The sequence below is a fragment of the Felis catus genome, chromosome D3, assembly GCF_018350175.1.
Source record: "Felis catus isolate Fca126 chromosome D3, F.catus_Fca126_mat1.0, whole genome shotgun sequence".
Classification (NCBI taxonomy): domain Eukaryota; kingdom Metazoa; phylum Chordata; class Mammalia; order Carnivora; family Felidae; genus Felis; species Felis catus.
In genome coordinates, this window is record NC_058379.1 from 53071603 (window position 1) to 53094975 (window position 23373).

A 23373-nucleotide genomic window follows, 5' to 3' on the forward strand; every position below is an offset into this window, starting at 1 on the left:
TATATTTCTTCTAAAATAGATTTTCTTCTTCTTTGCCTTTAAAATCATGCCCTTCCATCTTTATTGGGAGTACTTTTTGCCCCCACCTAATGCCACTTTCAGAACACTATCACCTTCATCTTACATGAAACCTTACCCTTTTCAGACTCGTATGATCTGCTTGTATTCTTCTCCCTCTCTTCCGCTTGTGTCATTCACGGAACGCCCAACAATACCCTCGCTTTTACTGAAGACTCATATTCTGGCCCACAGTCTGCTGTAAACTTTCCAACTCCTGTGAGGATTCACAGTGACTTAAGCGACCACCTGGATGATACCTAACACCTGAAATTCTCAGTCCTTAGACCCCCTTTTCCCCATCCCACTTTAGCCACATGCAGCCTTGTCATAACCGAGCAGGGCACTTCTGTGGATGCCTGTTCCAGCCTTCACAGCCTCTGACCACTTCCTCCTGACTCTCCCAGCTTATGTGCTGAAGTATTCTGATTGTGCAATTCCTCCAATTCAATCAAAGCTGCCATGTTTTGACTCCTCCTACTTTCCCCTATCTGCCACCCCATGTTCCTCGTTGTCTAATCAAGCTTCATGAGTTCAACCACACTGCCTCTTGGGGAATGCCTTCAAACTCCTTGCCCTGCTCTCCCCTTTCATATCCCAAATCTTTCACCCTCCATCTCTGTCCTCACACAAACAGCTAAACAAGTGATTCAAGTAAACTGACTTTTTTTTTCATTTTTAATACTCAATCTCAATTGTCAGATTAATATCAAATGCTTCTCTATAATCCTACCTGCTTGTCTGATAGACTTCCCATCTCATTATACTAGATTACTACTCCATACCTTCTCTGTCCTCAAAACTTCCACACCTCTTCTCTCCTCCTCATTCTTAGTTGATGACCTAATCCTATTGTTCACCAGGCCTACACATCCACCTGTACTTGGACTCTTTCCCCCCTGCCTTATTACAATGGAGTTAGTGTCCTATTTATATAAAAAGACAATCCCCCACTTGTGCTCAAGGACTTTGTTCCTTCCCTAATAGTCCCTTTTATGAAATCATCTCTCTCTCTCTCTCTCTCTCTCTCTCTCTCTCTCTCTCTCTCTCTGTTTTGATCATTTTCATTAGCACCCTTCCCTGACTTATTTTTTGTTTGTTTTCACTAAACTTCTTAAGAGTCATGTACACATGCCTTCTTTTCTTTCACATGTCTTATCAAACTTCAACCCCATCCCATCAATCCACCAGAATAGCTCTTGTCAAGTTTGTCCAAGACCTATAGATTGCCAAACACATGGCCCAATTTTCTGTCCTCATCTTTTTTAACCTCTGGGAAGAATCTGAAAAAAACTATTCTCTCTTCCTTGAAACACTTTTCTTTCTTGGCTTTTATACCATCCTTTAAGGATGCAGCTTACATTTCATTGGCCTCTCTCTCTTATTCTGTTTTGTTTCTTCCCCATCTACCCAACTATTAAATGGTGATGTTCTCCCTAAAGTTTGGCCCCATGACCTCTGCTCTTAACACTCTACAATGTCACTATGAGACCCCATCAAGCCCCCTTTTAAATTTCTTTAGATATTTATTTATTTTTGAGAGAGAGAGAGAGAGAGAGAGAGAGACAGAGTATGAGCGAGGGAAGTGCAAAGAGAGAGACAGAGACACAGAATCTGAAGCAGGCTCCAGGCTCTGAGCTATCAGCACAGAGCCCAAAGTGGGGCTGGAACTCATGAACCGTGAGATTATGACCTGAGCCAAAGTCAGACACTTAATTGACTGAGCCACCCAGGCACCCCGAGGCCCCTTTTAAAATGTTCAAAATTAAACATACTTTTACCCTCCCAATATCCCCCATTCCAATAAATATGACCCCACTGATCCATTTCTCAAGACAGAAACTAAGTACTCCTCCTTGATTTCATCCCTTCCCTCATATCCCCCTCCTCCATTTCATCCATTGGTAAGTGCAAATGGCTTTGGCTGATTCTATAACCAAAATACATCTCCAGCTATCTAACAGCTTCCAACCCCATCTGCCCCACCCTACTTGAACTGTCTCTTCAATAGTCTGTCTACTTCCATACTGGCCTTCTTCAAACAATTTTCTACAGATGAGCCTATGTGGCCTCATAAAATGTAAGTTAGATTAAGCCAATCCCTTATTTTAAGAATTGTAATGGCTTTCCATTGCATGTCCTAGAATAGCCTACAGGAACCCACCTGACCTGGTATGAAAGATGATGGTGGAAAGATAATGGTGGTTTGGACTAGGATAGTTGTAATGGAGAAGGTGCAAAAGAAATGGATTAAGGAAATGCTTTGGGCTTTGCAATTGGTATGCACTCTGTATGGCACATTTTCCTCTTTATTTTCATATGGTTATATCCTTTGGTCTTTTAGGTAGCAATTTAAGTACCATTTTCCCAGAAATTCTCCTTGACCAAACCATTCACTCATTCATCCAATATTCCACAGATAATTAATGAATGCCTAACACTTGTGCCAAGCAGCGTTGATATGACAGGGAAAAAAACAGATAAGTTCCTTTTCCTGACCTTACATTCAGGATAGGGAGTGGGGTGAAGGAGGTCTAACAATAAACAAGAAAATAGATAGTGTGCTACATGGCAGTAATAGATGCCTATTGAGTAGACACCTGAAGAACCTTAGGGAACAAATCATGTGGCTATCTGGGTCCAGGACATTTCGGGCAAAGGAAACTATAAAACTACAAAAATTCTGAGGTAGATACAGGCTTGGGTTACTGAAGGAGGAACAGGAGACCCATGTGACTGCAGAGAATGAAAGAAGGAAAACATTAAGAAATGAAATCCGAGAAGTAACAAGGAATGAGACTAACTTTGACCTTTCAGACCATTGTAAGAATTCTGACTTAATCACAAGTGAAATAGAAAGCTATCGGAAAGCCTGGGCAGAGCACTCCTCAAAAAAAAAACAAAAAACAAACAAACAAAAAAACAACATTATTTTTAAAAGATAACCTATAGCTAGCTCTCTTCATGAAGGACTCCTGCTACCTGGTTGGACCTTGTAGCTTGATAGCAAAACGAGTGACAAAAATAAAAGAAACCCCTAGACAGCTGAATAAAGCAACATTCAAAAAGAAATTTAAAAAGGACCTTGAGAAATAGATTAAATTCAAATCTCATTATAAAGTGTCTTGAAAAAACTCAGTCATAATAAACACAAGTGGGGATATAACATTTGTCAAAAGGTTTGAAAATGAGCCAGGCATGTACTTAGTGCCTAAGTTCAAATAAGACAAACTCTAAGTGACCCTTATTTTTCTAATTTTACAAACAAAACTTAATTATGAGAAACTTAGTATATATCTGTCTGTTCTGTGCCTAATGTGCTAATCCTTATAAAAAACGTAGGGTGAGGCGCCTGGGTGGCTCAGTCGGTTGAGCGTCCGACTTCAGCTCAGGTCACGATCTCACGGTCCGTGAGTTTGAGCCCCGCGTCAGGCTCTGGGCTGATGGCTCAGAGCCTGGAGCCTGCTTCCGATTCTGTGTCTCCCTCTCTCTCTGCCCCTCCCCTGTTCATGTTCTGTCTCTCTCTGTCTCAAAAATAAATAAATGTTAAAAAAAATTGAAAAAAAATAAAAAACGTAGGGAGAAGAGCACACCACACAAAGAAATCTACAGATTCAATGCAATCCTTATAAAAAAAACCAACAGTATTTTTCACAGAACTAGAACAAATAATCCTCAAAGTTGTACGGAACCACAAAAGATCCTGAATAGCCAAAGCGATCTTGAAAAGAAAAACAAAACCAGAGGTATGATAATCCCAGATTTCAAGATATACTACCAAGCTGGAGTCAAACAGTATTGTACTGGCACAAAAACAGACACATACATCAATGGAACAGAGAGCCCAGAAATAAGTTCACAAGTATATAGCCAATTAAACTTTGACAAAGGAGGCAAGAATATGCCATGGAAAAAAGACAATCTTTTCTTTTTTTATTTTTTTAAAACATTTTTTTTTAATTTTTTTAACGTTTATTTATTTTTGAGACAGAGAGAGACAGAGCATGAACGGGGGAGGGGCAGAGAGAGAGGGAGACACAGAATCGGAAACAGGCTCCAGGCTCCAAGCCATCAGCCCAGAGCCTGACGCGGGGCTCAAACTCACGGACCGTGAGATCGTGACCTGAGCTGAAGTCGGACGCTCAACCAACTGAGCCACCCAGGCGCCCCAAAAGACAATCTTTTCAACACAAGTGTTAGAAAAACTGGACAGCTCCATGCTAAAGAATGAGACTGGACCTCTTACACCATACACAAAAATAAACTCAAATGGATTAAAGACCTAAATGTGAGATCTGAAACCATACAACTCCGTAAGAGAACACAGTCAGCAATTTCTCTGACATTGGCTGTAGCAACATTTTTCCAGATATGTCTCCTGAGGCAGGGAAACAAGAGCAAAAATAAACTATTGGGACTACATCAAAATAAAAAGCTTCTGCACAGCAAAGAAAACAATCAACAAAACTAAAAGATAATCTACTAAATGGGAGAAGATATTTGCAAATAACATATCTGATAAAGGATTAGTATGCAAAATATAGAAATAATTTATGCAACTCAACACCAAAAAACCCACAAATAACACAATTTTAAAATGGTCAAAAAACATGAACAGACATTTCTCCAAAGAAGACATACAGGTTGTCCACAGATACATGAAAAGATGATTAACATCACTCATTGTCAGGGAAATGAAAATCAAAACCATAATGAGATATCACCTCATATCCATCAGAATAGCAAAAATCAAAAACACAAGAAACAACAAGCATTGGAAGGATGTGGAGAAAAAGCAACCTTCATGGACTGTTGGTGGGAATGCAAACTGGTACAACCACACTGGAAAACAGTATGGAGGCTTCTCAAAAAATTGAAAATAGAATTACTATATGATCCAGTAATTGCACTACTGGGTATTTACCCAAAAAATATAAAAACTCTAATTTGAAATGATAGATAAGGATATAGATATAGATATTTATATAAAAATATATAATATATATAATATATATTATATATACAATATATTCTATACATCTCTTTTCAAATTCTCAAATATATATAATATATATTTAATTGCTATATTATATAATATATATAATGGAATATTACTAAGCCATAATTGCAACAATACAGAAGGATCTAGAGGGTATAATGCTAAGTGAAATGTCAGTCAGAGAAAGACAAATACCATAATTTCACTCATATGTGGAGTTTAAGAAACAAAACAAACAAAGAAAAAGGAGACAAACAAACAAAAACGGACTCTTAAATATAGAAAACAAACTGGTGGTTGCCATAAGGGAGGCAAGTGGGGGATGGGTGAAATAGGAGTGATAAGAGTACACTTATCATGATGAGCACGCAGTAATGTACAGAATTGTTGAATCACTATATTGAATGCCTGAAACTAATATAACACCTATGTTAATTATACTGGAATTAAAATAAAATAAAAATAAACAAACTGAATAAAATCTAGGGGGAAGAGCCCTTACCTCAAAACCTTTCTCACAACTGCTCAAAATGTCAGGCTCTAATCCTTGTCAAAGGTCATATCTGGTTGGAGCCAGAATGTAATTTGTCATATTTTTCAGTGGAAAATACTTGCTGTATTCAAATTAATAGCTATCTTTTTCAAACTGTATGCGTTTCTACTCGATAAATTACTGACCTGGGCTTCTCAATTTGTTTTGATCACATCTGAGATTGGGTTTACCTAGAATTAGACGCTGAGAGACAGGACTTGTGGGCAATCTAGGGAGGAAGGGGATGGATATAAAGGAACTACTGGTTAATAACTGGGAAATGAAATAGAGAAGGGAAAATAGCTAACAAAGGCCAGTTACCCCCATGGGCAATTGAAGGTCAGCTCTCCTGGGGAAAATGTTGGAAATCGGTGTAGGGCACGCACTGCAGAGTTAAACCATCTCAGACATGAGGGAGATTGTATATTTAGACAACAGCTACCATCAGTTCATAGTTAGAGACTACCTGTGCCTGCTGCGTGAATGGGCAAAGTGGCTATAACATCGGCGAGAATACACAATAGCTGGCAGTTAGAAATTGGGTGTGTGGGTCCTGAAATATAAGGGCAAAGTATAGAGAGACAGCACCGATGGCATCTGTTGCAACCGCTGGTATACTCAGCAGCACTCTGGTGAGATATGCTCTAAGAAACCTCAAATTTTTCTGATTTCACAGGCCTTCCCTACGCATTCCACTGTAAATAAGAATGGATCATAAATTAATATATTGATAAAATAGATGACAAAACCATGTGGTGTAAAATAGGAAAGTCTTCAAGTCCCCCTTGGCGTTAATTTATACCTTTATGATATTATATGATTCATGTTAATTAGATGCCTGTCCCTGTAAAGTGTTTAGACATATAATCATTCTCCTATAAGAGATGACTTAGCTTTACTGTTACAAATTTAGGAATGACCTTGATAGATAATTGGTTTTGATGTCTATTTACTACTAGAAAGAAGGGTCATGAGTCAATTAAAGTCATCATTTTTTGTATACACAGCCCAACATTTTAATAGCTTATTTCCAGCAACATGATGTTAACTCACTCAGTTTCTAAGACAGGTTCTTGCACCTAACTTATTTAAAAAGGTACACCAAAAACTGTATGGTCACTATTTGGATATGGAAAAAATTAAATAACACATTTAGAATTAATGTGTGATGGGGATTGAGGAGGGCACCTTTTGGGATGAGCACTGGGTGTTGTATGGAAACCAATTTGACAATAAACTTCATATATTGAAAAAAAAATATGTTCCAAATGAAAAAAAAAAAGAATTAATGTGTGATACACAGAGGTCAGCACAGCAACAAGCAGAAACTCAATAATTATTTGTTGAATACATACATAAATGCAACGCATTCACTACTCAACTTTTCTAAAATCCATCCTTGCACTGATGGTCTATATAAGAACTGACCAAGCCCCCAATTCTATTATATTGCTTGTCAAATACCACCATTCCCAATAGAACTTCTCCTTTGAAATTATTCTTTGCCATGATGATTCCTCTTTAAAATGAGGGGCAATACAGTTTAAATTTGTTAGATTGCAAAATATATTTTGACCAATTATCTTAAATATGCTTTGGGAAAAGATAAGGTATAGAAAAAATTAGATCCTACTAGGAGGTAGTGAGAATCAAAGTGTAAACTAAAGAAAAGTAGTTTATTTTCAAACATAACCAAACATTTTTTAAATGAAAAATATTTGGAAAACAGAGTCCTAAAACAATGAAATGGAACTTTTCTTCATATGACAAAGGTCATGGTGGCAGTAGAAAACTACTCCCAGAACTCTATGAGGCTGGCCAACCAACAAGTAGGAACTTAATAGTTATTTGTGGGAGACATAAATAAATGCAATCCATTCACTACTCATTTTTTCTAAAATATATCACCTGGTAGATTAAATCAAATATATGTAAAAGCTCAGGCCTTTCCACATGCTATTCTCTGAGAGAATAAATAAAGGTATTTTCTCTCCTGGAGAAAGAATATTTTACTAGATACCCCTGCAGCTTAGAGGAAAGGCATGTCAAAATATCTATCCACCTTTGCTTTCCATTCACACCCAATAAACATTTTTGAGCTAGTACCTGGATTGCTAGAGTAAGTGGGGGGCATTTAGAGACAAAATATGAACTTTATAGTTATCCTGCCATGGGAAACTCTCCCCAGTGAAAATTAATAAATATTTTACTTCATAAATCACCTTCTACAAAGATGATGACTGAGCATCAATCACCAGGAAAACTGATCTACTTTCTTTCTTTCTTTTTTTTTTTTTAACATTTATTCATTTTTGAGAGACAGAGAGAGACAGAGTGCAAGTGGGGGAGGGACAGAGAGAGAGAGAGAGAGACAGAATCTGAAGTAAGCTCCAGGCTCTGAGCTGTCAACACGAGCCCGATGCAGGGCTCAAACCTACGAACTGTGAGATCATGACTTGAGCCGAAGTTGGACACTTAACTGGTGGAGTCACCCAGGTGCCCGCTGATCTACTTTCAACAAAAAGGCGAAAATAATGTGAGGTTAGAAAGCTTGGATGTAAAGCTTGAAATGGGGAACTCAATTCAAGTTAGGCAATTAATGGGTCCAATTTGGGTGCCTATCTGGCTGGATTTCTCTTTGCTCTTATTATTGATGACCTAAAAGCACTCCTTCTAAAACACTGTTATTTATGAAGTAAGGATAATGAGCCAGACTTTTCAAAAGATGTACAATGTATTCTAAAAATCATTAAAACCAAAACAAGGGGGCGCTTTGGTGGCTCAGTCAGCTGAGCATCCGACTTCGGCTCAGGTCATAATCTCGTGGTTCACAGGTTTGAGCCCCACGTCAGGATCTGTGCTGACTGCTCAGAGCCTAGAGACTGCTTTGTGGATTCTGTCTCCCTCTCTCTCTGCACCTCTCCCGCTCGTTCTCTCTCTCTCTCTCTCTCTCTCTCTCTCTCTCTCAAAAATAAATAAAACATTAAAAAAATTTAAAAAATTAAAAACGAGAATTAGAAACCAATTAAATAGGGTGCTTGGGTAGCTCAGTGGGTTGAGCATCCTACTTCAGCTCATGTCATGATCACACGGTTTGTGGGTTTCAGTCCCGTGTTGGACACTGTGCAGAGAGCTCAGAGCCTGGAGCCTGCTTCAGATTCTGTGTCTCCTCTCTCTCTCTGTCCCACCCCTTCTTGTGCTCTCTCTCTCTCAAAAATAAATAAATAAACTTAAAAAAAATTTTGTAAGAAATAATTAGATTGAATAGCATTTCAAACACAGGTAAAAAACTGTCAAATCAAAATGCTATAAACTAGAGGAACAGGCAATAAAGAAAACCATATTTATTGACTGACTCACTAAAAATTAAATATTAGTATATAGAAAAAATAGCATATCTATACTTAATGCCATAGACTGTAATCAATGGCAAGTCTGTTACAGACATATACACTCTAGAAATTATGAAGAAAGAATACTACTCAAAGAGAGTGTACTATGTGTTAGTTTCTCTCTATAAATGTATCTAATTTAACTCCCAGAATCTGCCAGGGAAGGAAATAGATGAGGTAATTGCAATTTACAAAGATAAATTAACTCACTCATAGAAACAAACTAAATTGAGTGGAATTTCTGGAATTTGAGCCAGATCTGCATCTTTATCCATTTCAATATGCTACGCTGGCATTACACATTTACCTTAAATATAAATAGCTAAGTCTATAAGCATGACAAACTAGAAGCTATAATTAGGGATAAGCTACATAAATAAAATAAACTATGTAATAAAATTAACTTCTACATAATAAAAGCTAACAAATGTGATATAATGACACATTCTTTCAAGATCTAGTGCTGGAACCAGTTCCGCATCATTGGTCAATAGGGGAGTTGAAGCTGAAAAGCAGATTCCTTAAAGATGTCACCTTTATTTTCTGTAACTAAGCTTCCTCTCCCATAGAGATCTTTGGATATGAGCAGGATGCAGAAGCACAAAGAGAGAGAACACAGCAGTACGTCCAAGGTAACTCAGGGACCAATCCCAACTAGATCTCATGAGTTAAACCCAACAGAAAGAAGGGAAAGCCAAAAAAGACTTAAAAAAGACTTCATATATTAAAATCATCAGGGATTTACTATCAAACAATCTAATAAATCTAATAAAATTTATATACCTAGTAATACCTAGTATATAACTAGTAATACCTAGTATATACCTAGTAAGACTGATCAACACAAAAAGAGAATGCACAAATAATATCAAGAGTTCTTTAAAATAGGGTATGACTGGGGCACCTGGGTGGCGCAGTCGGTTAAGCGTCCGACTTCAGCTCAGGTCACGATCTCAAGGTCCGTGAGTTTGAGCCCCGCGTCGGGCTCTGGGCTGATGGCTCAGAGCCTGGAGCCTGTTTCCGATTCTGTGTCTCCCTCTCTCTGCCCCTCCCCCGTTCATGCTCTGTCTCTCTCTGTCCCAAAAATAAATAAAAAAACGTTGAAAAAAAAAAATTTAAAATAGGGTATGACTGTGGATTTCACATACATTAATGAAATAAGAGGAAATTACAAATAGTTTGTGGCCCATCAATTAAAAGATTTAGAGGAAGTAGACAAATTCATAGTAAAAAGTACCATTGATCCACACTTTCAAGAGCCAAAGACTCAAGAAAGAAATAATTTCCATCTTACACAACTGTTCTACATAAGAGAATAAGGCTTACAATCCTTAGCTCATTTTATAAGGCTAGCATAACTTTTTGACAAGTTCGACTAGATCAGCATAAGAAGGGAAAATTACATATTAATTCCATACATGAACACGGATGGAAATTCTGTTTGGGGCAGTGGGAGATACAGGCTTCCAGATGCAATGAATCTAATGGGGATGCAAGATTCAGTATAGGGCACGTAATCGATGGTACTGGATTAGTGTTGGATGGTGACAGATGGTAGCTACGCTTGTGGTCGGCACATAACAACATACAGAGTTGTTGAATGGCTCTACTGTATTTGAAACCAATGTAACATTGTAGGTCAACTATACTTCAGTCAATCAATAATGCAGGCTTAGCAAAACTGCTGGATATAAAAATCAAAAGGCCAAAATCAATTATACTCCTATATGTAAGAAAATAAATGTTAGAAACTGCAATTAAAGAAAATATATCATTTACACTAGTAAGACAATGAATTTGTGTTGTTTTCAGTCACTAAGTTTGTGATAGTTTATTACCACAGCAACAGGAAACTAATAGATAGCAGGACTGTTTAGAACAGCTTATTCCAAATAAAAACATAATCATTCTCAAATGCAAAAGAGAAAGAAAAATCCAAAACAAACTCAAAAGAGAAAAAAAAACAAAGTAAAAAATAGTTTCAACACATTTAACAGAAGTTCATTTCCCTGAGGAGGGCACCTTTTGGGATGAGCACTGGGTGTTGTATGGAAACCAATTTGACAATAAATTTCATATATTAAAAAAAAATAAAAAAATAAATAAAATAAAAAAAAAGAAGTTCATTTCCCTTAAATATGAAGAATATTTACAAATCCATACTAAAGGCATCAGTAACACAGTGGAGGGAAAAAAAGGAAGTAAATTTTTCACCTAAAAGGAAACACAAATAGTCAATACCAACCCCCATGAAGAGATGCTATTTTTATCATATTAGAAAAATATGTTTACCTGCTGCCATTTCTCCCCGCGCCAACCACAGGTCTAGGTTAATTACCCTGACTCAATAAACTCTTAACCTCTTAAAACCAGCATGCAACTCCAGAATTATGGGAAGAGCATGTTAAGAATAAATAATTCCAGGTGCCATGTCCAGACATTCAGATTCAGTAAGTCTGAAGCCAAGAAATCTGTATTTCCTATGTACCGGACCATATAATTTGGGTACATGCACTGCTTATCTCGAACTTCTTAACCCTGAATTTCTTCCTAAACAACCTAAGCCCACAGCCCATTTCAGAGTCTGCTAGATGCATGACTAATAGCACAAAAGGTAAACTATATACATGAAACAACTTTGCCAAAGACGGGGTACTGCCAGTGCCATTGCAGTAGTCAGCATGACACTGAAGTAATTATCATAGTGTGGATGATGCCACTGTCATCATGATCAGGAGTCAGGGGACAGACTAAGATGACATTTTGAGGGGATAAGTATGCAGCAAATATGCAATAAACATGTAAGTACACGCTTTAATTAACACAGGGCGAGAAGCCACACTATTCTTTCTGCACTTACTTAGAAGACATCCCACACCAAGAACATGACATCACAGAGAGAATCAACAAGGCACCTCTGTCAGGATGTAAGTATGATTTTAGGGTGTAAACTAACATCATCCTATGGTATTAACATAACCCTTTAGGAAACTGACATTTAATCTCTGTGATTTCCAACACCCATTAAATAACCTGGTTTGCAGGCACCATGGTTTCCATACATAAATTGGCTTTAACAAGGAAACAGGTCGTTTATCTTCAGGGCCATTAACTCAAGGTGGACAGTCAGAGGTGTGTTCACAGCACTGCTCTAGGTCAAAACCAAGACAAGTTTGTTTACATTGTGTTCATCCCCCCAGGCCCAGGCTAATGAAAACCCTTTTGCTTGAGTCAACTCTGAAACCTACTTGCCTACTGCATTTGACAAACATGGTTTAGGACCATAAATATTTTTAAAATTTCCTTTCCTTCAACACCTGCTATCAAGAAATAAAGCTGCCCTTGGATGCTTAAGCAATATTCACCAGTAACCCTAAACTGATAACTTGATAGGAAAATGCTGCCTTACCATCATGTTCACAATATTTGGCCTTAACAGATTACATTTCTTTTTTCAAAAAGAATTTGTACTGGCATGCATTAAGTTATGCATTACTTTTAAAAAAATGTAAGTGTTAAAATACTTGCTCTTTCAGATGGACATGATGTATGGAATGAAAATGTCCCACTACTTTAAAAGCAGTATGAGACAATATTACAGAAGCACAGAACAATAATTAAATATCTAGAACATCCCTGAAGTTCTATGTGTACTTTCATAATAGCAAATGAAATAGGAGATCACACATAAACAATAGGACAAACTTACTTTTCGAATTCTGCATGCAGAGCCAGCTACTAAACCTAATAGTTCAGTAAACTCTAAACTATTTGAAGAGTTTTTGTAAAAGATAATAGGATTCAGCCATCACCTCTTTTTTATATTTTGCTTTCATGTATCCAGCCAACACTGGATAGTGGCTTGGTATTTATATAAATTGACTATAATCAGGAGGTAGAACTCTTGCCCAAATTTGGCACTTAAACTCTATAGTCTCTCAGGGTTATACCTGTAACATGGACTGGAGAGAAGGGAGAAAGGAGAGATTGCATTAGATCATCTCTAGGGTATTTTTTTTTCATTATTTTAGAGAGAGAGAGAGTGCAAGAGGGGCAGACACAGAGAGAGAATCTTAAGCTGAGCACGGGGCCCGACACGGGGCAGGATCCCACAACCCTGGGATCATGACTAGAGCCAAAATCAAAAGTTGGGTGCCCAAACAACTGAGCTATCCAGGCACCCCATCTCTAGGGTATTTTTAAGCATTAATGATTTCATGCTCCGTTTTAATGATGGCTGGTACCCCACAAGAGAAACAAAAGTAGCTGTTCTTTATCTACCTAAGTCAAAATCATGACCTAAGTTTTGCCAAGAAAAGGATTCACTAACTGAAATCCTTTCAGGATTCTATTTTGAGATCACTTCCATAATTCTCCCCAGAAGTACAAATGAGGTGATGGGACATCAACTGTCCACTTCTCAGTTATTGCAAAGTCTTTTAAATCTGCGTATAATCATAATCACCAGATTCAAATTCTGAATCACTGAGTTCAAGAGTTATAAATGGGGAAATCTGGAGGAATCACGTAAAAGACCTAGTACCTACTTCTACTGTTTGCTGTTTCTTTTCTTTTCCTTTCTTTTCTTTTCATTTTTCCTTTCTTCCTTCCTTCCTTCCTTCCTTCCTTCCTTCCTTCCTTCCTTCCTTCCTTCCTTCCTTCCTTTCTTTCTTTCTTTCTTTCTTTCTTTCTTTCTTTCTTTCTTTCTTTCTTTCTTTCTTTCTTTCTTTCTTTCTTTCTTTCTTTCTTTCTTTCTCTTTCTTTCTTTCTTTTCTTTTCTTTCTTTCTTTTCTTTTCTTTCTTTCTTACTTTCTTTTCTTGAAACTCACCCTATGAATAGCAAGTCAGGTAAGTAGGAAATTTTACATTTCAGAAGAAATCAATCCAACATGATGTAAACAAAAGGTAGAAAGTCTTGCAAATATCTCTATCAGATATAGCCAGGGAAGAGTGTATTTTCCCCTTGTGAAAAGCAAGAACACTCTAGATCTGTTTCATTAATTCTCTAATGCATATTAAATTATTCTAATTCAATATTAACTGAAATAAAACAAAAATGAATTTCTTTAGCTGGCTAAACAATAATCGACTTGCCCTACCTTGCATATTAATATAATGCGCTGTTACATGTTGACTCAGAGCCTGCTTGGAAATAGTGATGGAAATAAAACCATCATGACAACCACTGACTTCTCCCTCATCCCTTAGTACTTTCTTAAGCTCTGACTGACCCATTGTTTATAGCCATAAATTTGCTAAAGAATCCTTACTGGCTTCTCCCATTCTCTACTGTTCTGCAGTGACTCCCATGGCAATAAAAGGTCCCTCAGATTTATTTCTGTTTGATGGCCCAGAGCATCATACTGAAAGCACTGAAATTATACATTCTTTTCTCTTCCCTCATACTCTCCATTGGATATGGACACCAAAAACAATTTTATGTACAGGGGCCATGGTAAACTGGGAGGCACCTAGAAAAAGGGTGTCAGTCACGTATTTTTTAAAGTCTAAAATTCCATTTATTTGAGATATTTTACATTCTCCTCTTACGTGTCTATAATTCAAATCTGAAGCAACAGGGCACATTAAATTTCCACAAGACACAAACAATCTTCATAGCTGTTTATAGCGTATTTCTAGGAATAGAAATGCACACAGCCCAGGACTATCTCTACTCACTGATAAAGCACAAATTCTCATTGTTCTTCCTCCTTTATTCCGGAATAATTCAAATGCTTTGTACAAAAATAAAAACAAAGTCACAGCATAGTTATAATCAACGAAAAGGTCTTTGGTAGGCTGGCTGGGAGGGAAACACTTCCAACCACCCTGTCTCTTGGAACTCATTTCAAGCAACAACGTCCGTTATACTTCACACATGTAGAAAAACACAGGGAAAATTCCACTGCATCCCCAAAGCCCAAAGCTCACTGGCACTATTGATGGAGGATATATTTCAAGAGTAAAAGTATTTAATTCAATGCTGTTTTAACCTAGCTATAAAACAGAATTTTTCCATGGTGGATGCAACTGTCACATTTCAAACCTCTGAACAACAATTCATGAAAACAAAGAAGTATCAAAGCTCAGTTGCATGTAAAACAGTTGCAAAAGAATTTTTTTTTAACTAGGCTCCACACACAGCATAGAGCCCAGTGTGGGGCTTGAACTCACAACCCTGAGATCAAGACCTAAGCTGATAGCAAGAGTCAAATGCCTGGGGTGCCTGGGTGGCTCAGTCGGTTAAGCGTCGGACTCCGGCTCAGGCCATGATCTCATGTCTGTGAGTTCGAGCCCCGCGTCGGGCTTTGTACTGACAGCTCAGAGCCTGGAGCCTGTTTTGGATTCTGTGTCTCCCTCTCTCTCTGACCTTCCCCCATTTGTGCTCTGTCTCTCTCTGTCTCAAAAATAAACGTTAAAAAAAAAAAAAGAGTCGAATGCTTAACCAACTGAGCCACCCAGATGCCTCGCAAAAGACCTTTTTTTAAATTTTTTTTTTTTAATGTTTGTTTTTAAGAGAGGGAGACATAGCACGAGCAAGGGAGGGACAGAGAGAGAGGGAGACACAGACTCCAAAGCTGTCAGCACAGAGCCCGACACGGGGCTTGAACCCACAGACCATGAGATCATGACCTAGGCCAAAGTTGGACACTCAACCGACTGAGCCACCCAGGCACCCCTAGATTTTTAAAACTTATTTACTCAAGCATAGCTTTCCATAACTCTTGTTTTAAAGACTTATCTAACATACAATGAAATAGTAAATTAATATCTAGAGGACCACTTGATGTACTTTAAAACTTGATATCACACATATGCTTTATTAGCTCAGCTTATACATTTTTGAATTATAAATATAGATAACTCCAAATATAATATTTGGCTTAGGGAGATATATCCAAATACTGCCTTTTTGTAACAATTCACTTTTTCCATTACTTCCGTATAATTTCCTGCTCTCTTTCTTATAGATATTTTCAACATATAATTCATTTATCTTCATTTTAGGATACTATGCCAGTGCTCTAATTGCTTAGACTCTCTCCTATGCTCCAAAAAATGTCAAACTAAGATTCCCAAAGACTGAATGCTGTTTAGAATACATTCCATTCCTAGCAATAGAGCCCATCTTGTTTCTGAGATGCAGCAATGATGCAATCCCCTTTTCAAATTCTCCAACCAACGTATATTAGCAGTTAGAGAACATTCAACTACCTTCTCTTTTTACATTTGTTGATGATGCTTGCCAACCTGCAATTTTTTTCACGGGGGAGCTATGCCTATTCTAAATCCACACTAACAAAGGATAAGAGAGAAATGAAAAAAAGGAAATGATATTCTGAAACATCCAGATACTGCTCTGGTCTTTTGCCCTTAAATTCTCAGGTTCCCCGTCTCAGCTTCTTCTCAATAAATATTTATGAGGGTTTCAAATGTGTTACTCACTCATATTATGTACTTTTTTATCAGTGGATATGCCACGAAGAGTGACCAAACTCTGTATTGCAGTTACCTTAAGCCAGTTCAGTTAATGTCATATCATATATAACAGGCTCAACTGTATATGGAGGAAAGAATATGCTAAAATGTGCAAAAAAAACATACTAGTGAAATCAGAGTCTCTCTTTCCTAACCTTATTTTTCAGAACATCTTTAAACTTGAGGAATGCAGTTTGACCACAGGACTTCTTAAGGAGGGAAGCAGGAATCACCTTAAGAGATGAGAGTTTCATTATTCTATCTCTCTCCCTACGCCATCCTTTGGGCCTGATGCCTCTTCACAATGTCCTCTGCTCCAAGTGTCAGTCCTTGAAGTTGGTTCTGTAGTGTACATATGTGTGTGTGTTGTTAGTATATATAATTTTGCTTTTATGATGTTGGCAGAAGAAGAAGCCTACTAATTTTATTCAGCATGATGATAGGCCCTAACATCTTAATTATTTTTCATGTTGTGAGTAATTTATTATTCATTGGGTATCTTCCCTGTAAATCTTGTCCTCCCTCTGTAAGATTTTTCTTTGGTGTCCAACAAAGGGTTTCATTGCAATAAGAATCAAGGTGTGTCTATGTTCTTACCCAGAGCTCAAACAATGCCAGCCTTCCAGACCAGCCCAAGAGTTTGGGGTGGGGAAACAGAGTCATTATAGAACATCTTCATTCCTCTGCCCAGAAAGCACCAGAGTTATCACCCATGCCCTCCTAAAAGGGCATCTTAAAGCACATCTTGCTGCAGAGCCGAATTCAGAACCCAGAAGACTAGCACTAAAATCAAATTTCATCCGGGTTCGTGTGCAAGAAAGACCTGAAGGAATGGATTGGCTCCTTTTCAGGAACATCTGCCTTTTGATCATTTTAATGGTAAGTAGAATTTAAAGGCCTAGGGAAGGAAATGCAGCCTTAAGGCCTTATCTCTTCTGTCAGTTGTCAGAGTTTCTATATGGGATTTATTCCATTTTTAAACCTGTTCCTATAAAAAAGAGTTCTATGAGTTCAGCCTATGGTGACTTCAAAGGACTCTCCATGCTTGAGGGACCAAATGCCATAGAAAAGCAGGGTGAGAATTTGGCTGAACTAGACTTCAATGGCATCACAGACATAATCTAATTCAGATTAAATGCCGTAACAATTCTAAAACTTATAATCAGAAACAAAATTATTTTCCATTTTCTTTTATTTATACTTAAACCAAAACCCTACATGTGTAGGGAAGTAAGTTGGTCAAGCCCATTTCTTTTATACAGTTATTTCCCTGTGAGTTTGTTTCAAGGCGAAGTAATGTTAGCTATCTCAAAATTACATTGTAACTAACCATGAAATATTTAAGTCATATGAGAATTTTTTCCTATCAGAAATGGCTAAAGAAAATGAAGAAAACCAAGCCATCAAGATGAACCCTATCTGGGATTATTAAAGCATTCCTACAGTCCAGGAAGGAACTATTTAGATGATATATTTATTTAAAATAAACATGGAATTTTGGTTATTATACTACTTTCCTCCTTTGGTGCTCAAAGCATAAAGTGCTTTCCAGATAGGTATCACGTATAGCAAGTGTCCTACCCTTGAAAAAGGTAAGGGAGCTTCTAATTCTGGATTCCTAGAGGAACAGAGATCAGGTCGGTCAATTCACCAAACTATGCCAATTCAATTAGAAAAAAATCTATTTTTAAAAATCAATTAAGGGGTGCCTGGAGAGCTCAGTCAGTTACGAATCCAACTTTTGATCTCGGCTCATGTCATGATCTCATGGTTCATGGGATGGAGCCCCGCTTGGGATTCTCTCTCTCCCTCTCTCTCTCTGAACCTCCTCCTGCACGCTCGCTTGCTCTCTCTTTTTATTTCTTTCTTTCTCTCTCTTTCTGAAAATAAACATTTAAAGAAAATTAGATTACATTAGACATAAGTCTATTGAATGTCAAATGACAGAACAATTCAGTCAAAAGAGTTAAAAAAATAAAGGGAATGATAAGAGGAGGGAATTATTAGGAAAATTGGACATTTTTTTCAAAGCAAACAAAGGCAAATACCCTATTTTTGGCTGCCTCTCAGTCTCCTAGGAATGTCCACAGTGATGCTATGACATGACCTTGGAAAATGATTTCCACCATATTCTCCGGCAAGTGGCTCTATATAGGATTTATCTTGAACATCAGTTCTAAAAGGCAGAGGGCAGCCAATGCTAGGGAGATAAGGGAACACATTGCTGTCCACTTGCCCTGGCAGGTGCCATTCTTCTGGAATTTACAATTCCCTGAGCTTCCAAAGTGGTGCAGCAGCCTAACACTGCCAAAGGTCACACAGCCCAAACTTGGAAGGAAACAGCGGTAGAACATTCCGTTCTCTGAGCTTGGGAGACAGATTATTAAATAATACCGTTTTTGAAAAATATTTGTCAACTGAAAAACTCCAAATAGAAGTGTGATGCCCTGTAATAATGATCATTATTTATTTGCATTACAAAAGGAAAGAATCTGATTCAATTTTTAATAGAAATTAAGAATCATCAGTCTAGACCTATTGCTATATTTCTATGGGTTATCTCCATGCCTTTCAACTCAGACAAATCTTTTGGTTTTGTAAGGAAAACTCATTGCATGTATCAAGATTTTAAAGGGTATTTCTGAGCATTAAATTTTGCCTCCTATTCTCCGCACAGGCATGTTTTATGACCATTTAATTTTATTGAGTTCATTTTTCTTCTCCTTGATCTTAAAAGGGTATTATATTTCAGATTCTCAGCATCTCTCTTAGGTAGTATTGATTTATTATCCTTACTAATTTTCAGGTTTTTGATACTTAATTTCCCCCTACTCCCCACTGATACTAAAGTATTTGTGTTTTGCATTTCTTAGTAATTGTGATAGACTTAAGGTATTTTCTATTTCTAATAGATCTTTTAACATATCACTTAATAACTTTTGCAATTAGGAAGTAGAAACTTCTAGAATGTTTCAAGATTAGAACAAGTTAAGGAAAGTCAATATAATATTATGGATGTTGTGGAAAATAGGCACACCTAGTTGTCTTTTGTTTCTTGAACTCTGTCCTTTTTTCATTAACTAAATCAAAGGCTATCTGGGCATCATTGCAGGTCACACTAATGAGGGTGTGGCAGCTTCTCAGAGATGGGTACTTTATGTCATCTATATCTCATCCACAAGGTACTTTAAACAAGATTTTGACTGGCATGATCTATAAATGGTACCCAAAACTCAAGGCTACAATAGGGCATCCCATTTTATCATGTAAGCCCTTTGGCATCGTCTTCCTAAGGATGTTCATCATGTTCTCCTGTAAAATGGATTGAGGTAGTCAGGTACAGTCAACACTGAACTGAGACTCAGAAGCCTCAGGGTTGAGTCACAGCTTCCCCTCAAAGGGGCTGTGTACCTTTGGCCAAAGCACCCAACCTTTCAGGGCCTCATCGTGCCCCATGTCAGGAAACACTGTTAGACATGATGTCACTAAGCTCCTGCCAATGCAGAAACTCTGAGATTCTTTAGTTGCCTCTACTAAAGAGTTATGTAGCAGAAGTTTGCATCTGGCTCACAAATACTATTTTCATAACTTTAGTCGAAGAATCTACAGATTTGGGTCATGCTATGGATTGTATAAGTTTTACTAAGAAAGAATCACTTAAGGCAGAACAGTTAATTAGCTGTAAGAGACCTGTATTCTATCCAGTAGATGATATCATAAAAAAAACAGCTAGGTAGTTTCTATCAGATAAGAATTTTTGGGTACATATGGTGATCATATTCTACCTATGAGATGTAAACATTTCAACTAAGTATTCTTGCTCTTGGAAAATAAAGCAGGTAGGTAGCTAAGCATATAAATATTATCACACTGTAAGTTGAAAACAGACACCAAAATTTAAAAACATATTTAGAACTAACCTAGCCACTTATCAATTTAGTTCTCACATAAAACAATGTGATTCTGCCATATAGAACAGTCATTTGTTTTTTATTTTATTGTCAGACAAATCTCTACGTGTATAGACTTATGGGAACACCACCACTAACAACCACCACAACAAAAACACATTATCTGATTTTGGTTTTCATTTGTGCTAAATAGAATATCCTAAGTAGCATTAAGTGACTGGTTTTAATACTGCTTGTTACAAAAACCTTGACGTCCCAATTTGGCCAATGCTGTATCCTATCCATGCTTCTTTTACATTGTCTATTACATTCTAGTATCTTTTTTCACTTACCTGCTTTCCTCCCTCTTTCAACGTGTAACACTATAGGTTCCATGGAAGCAAATCTCACCTCTATTATTTTTGTTGTTTTCAATATAACTGACTAGAGAATTACGATATATACTTTAATCCCAGTAGGCAAATCTTTATTTTTGCCTTCAGATACCTACAAGCTTCACATTGGGCTACAAAAAAATGTTATATCCCAGGAGATGTCTAGTATTATTACCATAACATGACCTGTGATTTTAATAGAGTCTTCTCAATAATATCTACCTTGTAGATATTATGTAGATGTAGGTGTAGGATAAAAATCCTGCCCTGAAAATATTCCATGGTTCTTGAGACTCTATGAAGTTTTCCCTTTTTCAAAGATATTTTTCTTTTTTAGAGAACTTCTCAACCCTGAATAGTAGCTGCCTCCTTTTTAGTCCATAAGTATCCAGGCAGGAGTTCCTTACAAAGTAATGAAACTGCTGTTTGAGTTGCAGGGATACTTCCTTCCCTTTCCCAAGTGGGAGCGCAGCTGGAATATTGGAATATTTCACACACAGAGAACACCTCTGATGAAAGGGTTTCTGGAAGGAGTGACCTGAGTGAAACCTTCAGATATGACCTGCATGAGAAATATTTGCCTTTCCTTTCTACCTGGAAAATTACACAGCTTATAAACTAAAATGCCACTACTTGATATACCTTCAATTATAAACAAAAGTGGTATAATTAGGCTTGAACTTGGCATCTCTGACATATCCCTATGAGGATACCAATTGCTTTACTCAATTATTTTTATAAGTATTATTCAGGAGAGAACTGCTTATTAATAAGTTAGTCTGAGGTGTGCAAATGACTTCAAAAACTGACTTCAAAAAGGTAAGTCACAAAAATGAAAAACATCCTGGTTCAGTAGCTACTACTTTAAATACACTCAGCATGGAAAAGAATGGTATGTAGTCTAATATTGCAGTTAGTACACATAATGACTTAGATTCCAATATCTTGTATAAAATCGCCGTATTTTCTGTAGGAGAAAGTACTGACAAGGAAAAACAGGCCCAGAAAAACTTCAGTAATTTGCCAAAAGTTAGATGGCTACTGGATATTGTATATATAACCTATTATTCTCCCTAGAATGGGTACATCATAACAGGTTGGAATGTGTCTCCCACAGAAAAAAAAACAGTACCTGTCACATATGCATCAATGAAAAATCTTAAATGAATGGATGGATTTTGTTTCTAATGCATCTTTCTAACCAAGTCACTTCTCCATATTTCCCACTTATCAGCTAATAGGCAACTTTAATGTGGTTTAGTGAGCTATAAAGCCAGCTTGATGGTTTAAAATGGAGACAACCAAGGAGTTGGATCTCAGGGATTTGGTCTGGAACTGCATGCTCGTTTCACCCCCTTACACTACAAAACATTGTACAGTTAACAAAGTCATTTCACACGCATAACAAAAGTCCTAAAGGATAAACAGAAGTAACCTCATTTCACAAATAAGCTTTAGGACATAAATGATTCATAAATGTACCATAAGTGGTACAGTTGTAATTTGAACCGAATATTACACGTCCAAAACTTTATCCACTCTTCCTGATTTGACTCCTTCTCTCAACTGGGCCAATGCTGTATCCCATCCATGCTTCTTTTACAGGGTCTGTAACATTCCAGTATCTTTTTATATCTGCTTTCCTCTTTCTTTGAACGTGGGAGCCCTTTGTGGGCAGATACTCTATCTTAGTTTTCATTCTGGGAGAGTAAGTAGCACGGGTGCATATGTTTTAGCTTCTGAGGCACATTTATATTGCCAGAAAAAGGCCTATTCAGGTTACGTCAGTTAATTCAATTTATTGTAAGGACGTCCAAAGGAAAAAGGAAGATGGGAAACCTTCTCATCAACTAGGCCACAGAGAGCATAGCACACCCAGAATACCAAACATCTCTCTGGGTTATTTCTGCTCCCTCAACTGCAGGTGCCTCTAACTCCCTTTTTCATGTACTCCACCATCATGGTAACTAGTTCAACAGTCTCCATTTTGTGTGATGCCTTTTAGCCAGGCCCTCAGACCAAACCACACCTTAGAATGGTGCGTGACCTACATAGGCTCCAAAATGGCGACTTTTATAGGCAAGGAATTTCTGCAATTATCCAGGAGCCCATAACTATTCTGCACAGTTTAATTGAGGTTCACACAGTTAGGCTACTGTGTGCAACTTAGGAAGACAATGTCATTTCATGTTTCTTCCAAAACACCCAATCCCAGGTATAGAAAGTGAGGAGCCTCCTGACAGGGCTCATGATTTCATAGGGCCTGAGAATAAAACCTGCAGAGTTCCTGCAAGAACACCTGTCCTTAAAGGGACAGGATTTGGAGAGCGTGGCGATTGGGACCCTCATCAGTAGAGCCAGCTGAGTAGGAAGCAGAAATACCAGATGTGTACCACCTCCAACAGGCACGATATAAGTTCTCCTAGATAAGAACCCGGGATCTAATGTTGCAACCTCCCGAAATTAAAAAACAAAAAATGTCGGGGACAGCAAGAGGATGAAAAGGAGCTTCTACTCACAGATTCGCAGGGCAACCATGGATCATTACTATCCTTCAGTTGAGCTGGGTTCTGTAAAGAGGACAAGAGCAAATAAAATAAACTCCAAACACTCCTTTTATCCCTTTAAA

The 23373-nt window shown here is 37.5% G+C and overlaps 2 protein-coding genes across 3 annotated transcripts in view; one reads left to right on the forward strand and one right to left on the reverse strand.

The window, feature by feature from the left end:
- Window positions 1–23373, reverse strand: part of DSC1 (desmocollin 1) — a 346452-nt gene that overhangs the window by 216266 nt on the left and 106813 nt on the right. For both annotated transcript variants that reach the window (XM_019815118.2, XM_019815119.3), the window contains exon 2: window positions 23264–23314. In XM_019815118.2, coding sequence (XP_019670677.1) covers window positions 23264–23314 — 51 coding nt within the window. The remainder of the gene's footprint in view (window positions 1–23263; window positions 23315–23373) is intronic.
- The window catches only part of DSG4 (desmoglein 4), a 43710-nt gene continuing 37571 nt past the window's right edge, over window positions 17235–23373 (forward strand). The window contains exon 1 of the mRNA XM_019815116.2: window positions 17235–17338. Coding sequence (XP_019670675.2) covers window positions 17291–17338 — 48 coding nt within the window. The 5' untranslated portion in view covers window positions 17235–17290. The remainder of the gene's footprint in view (window positions 17339–23373) is intronic.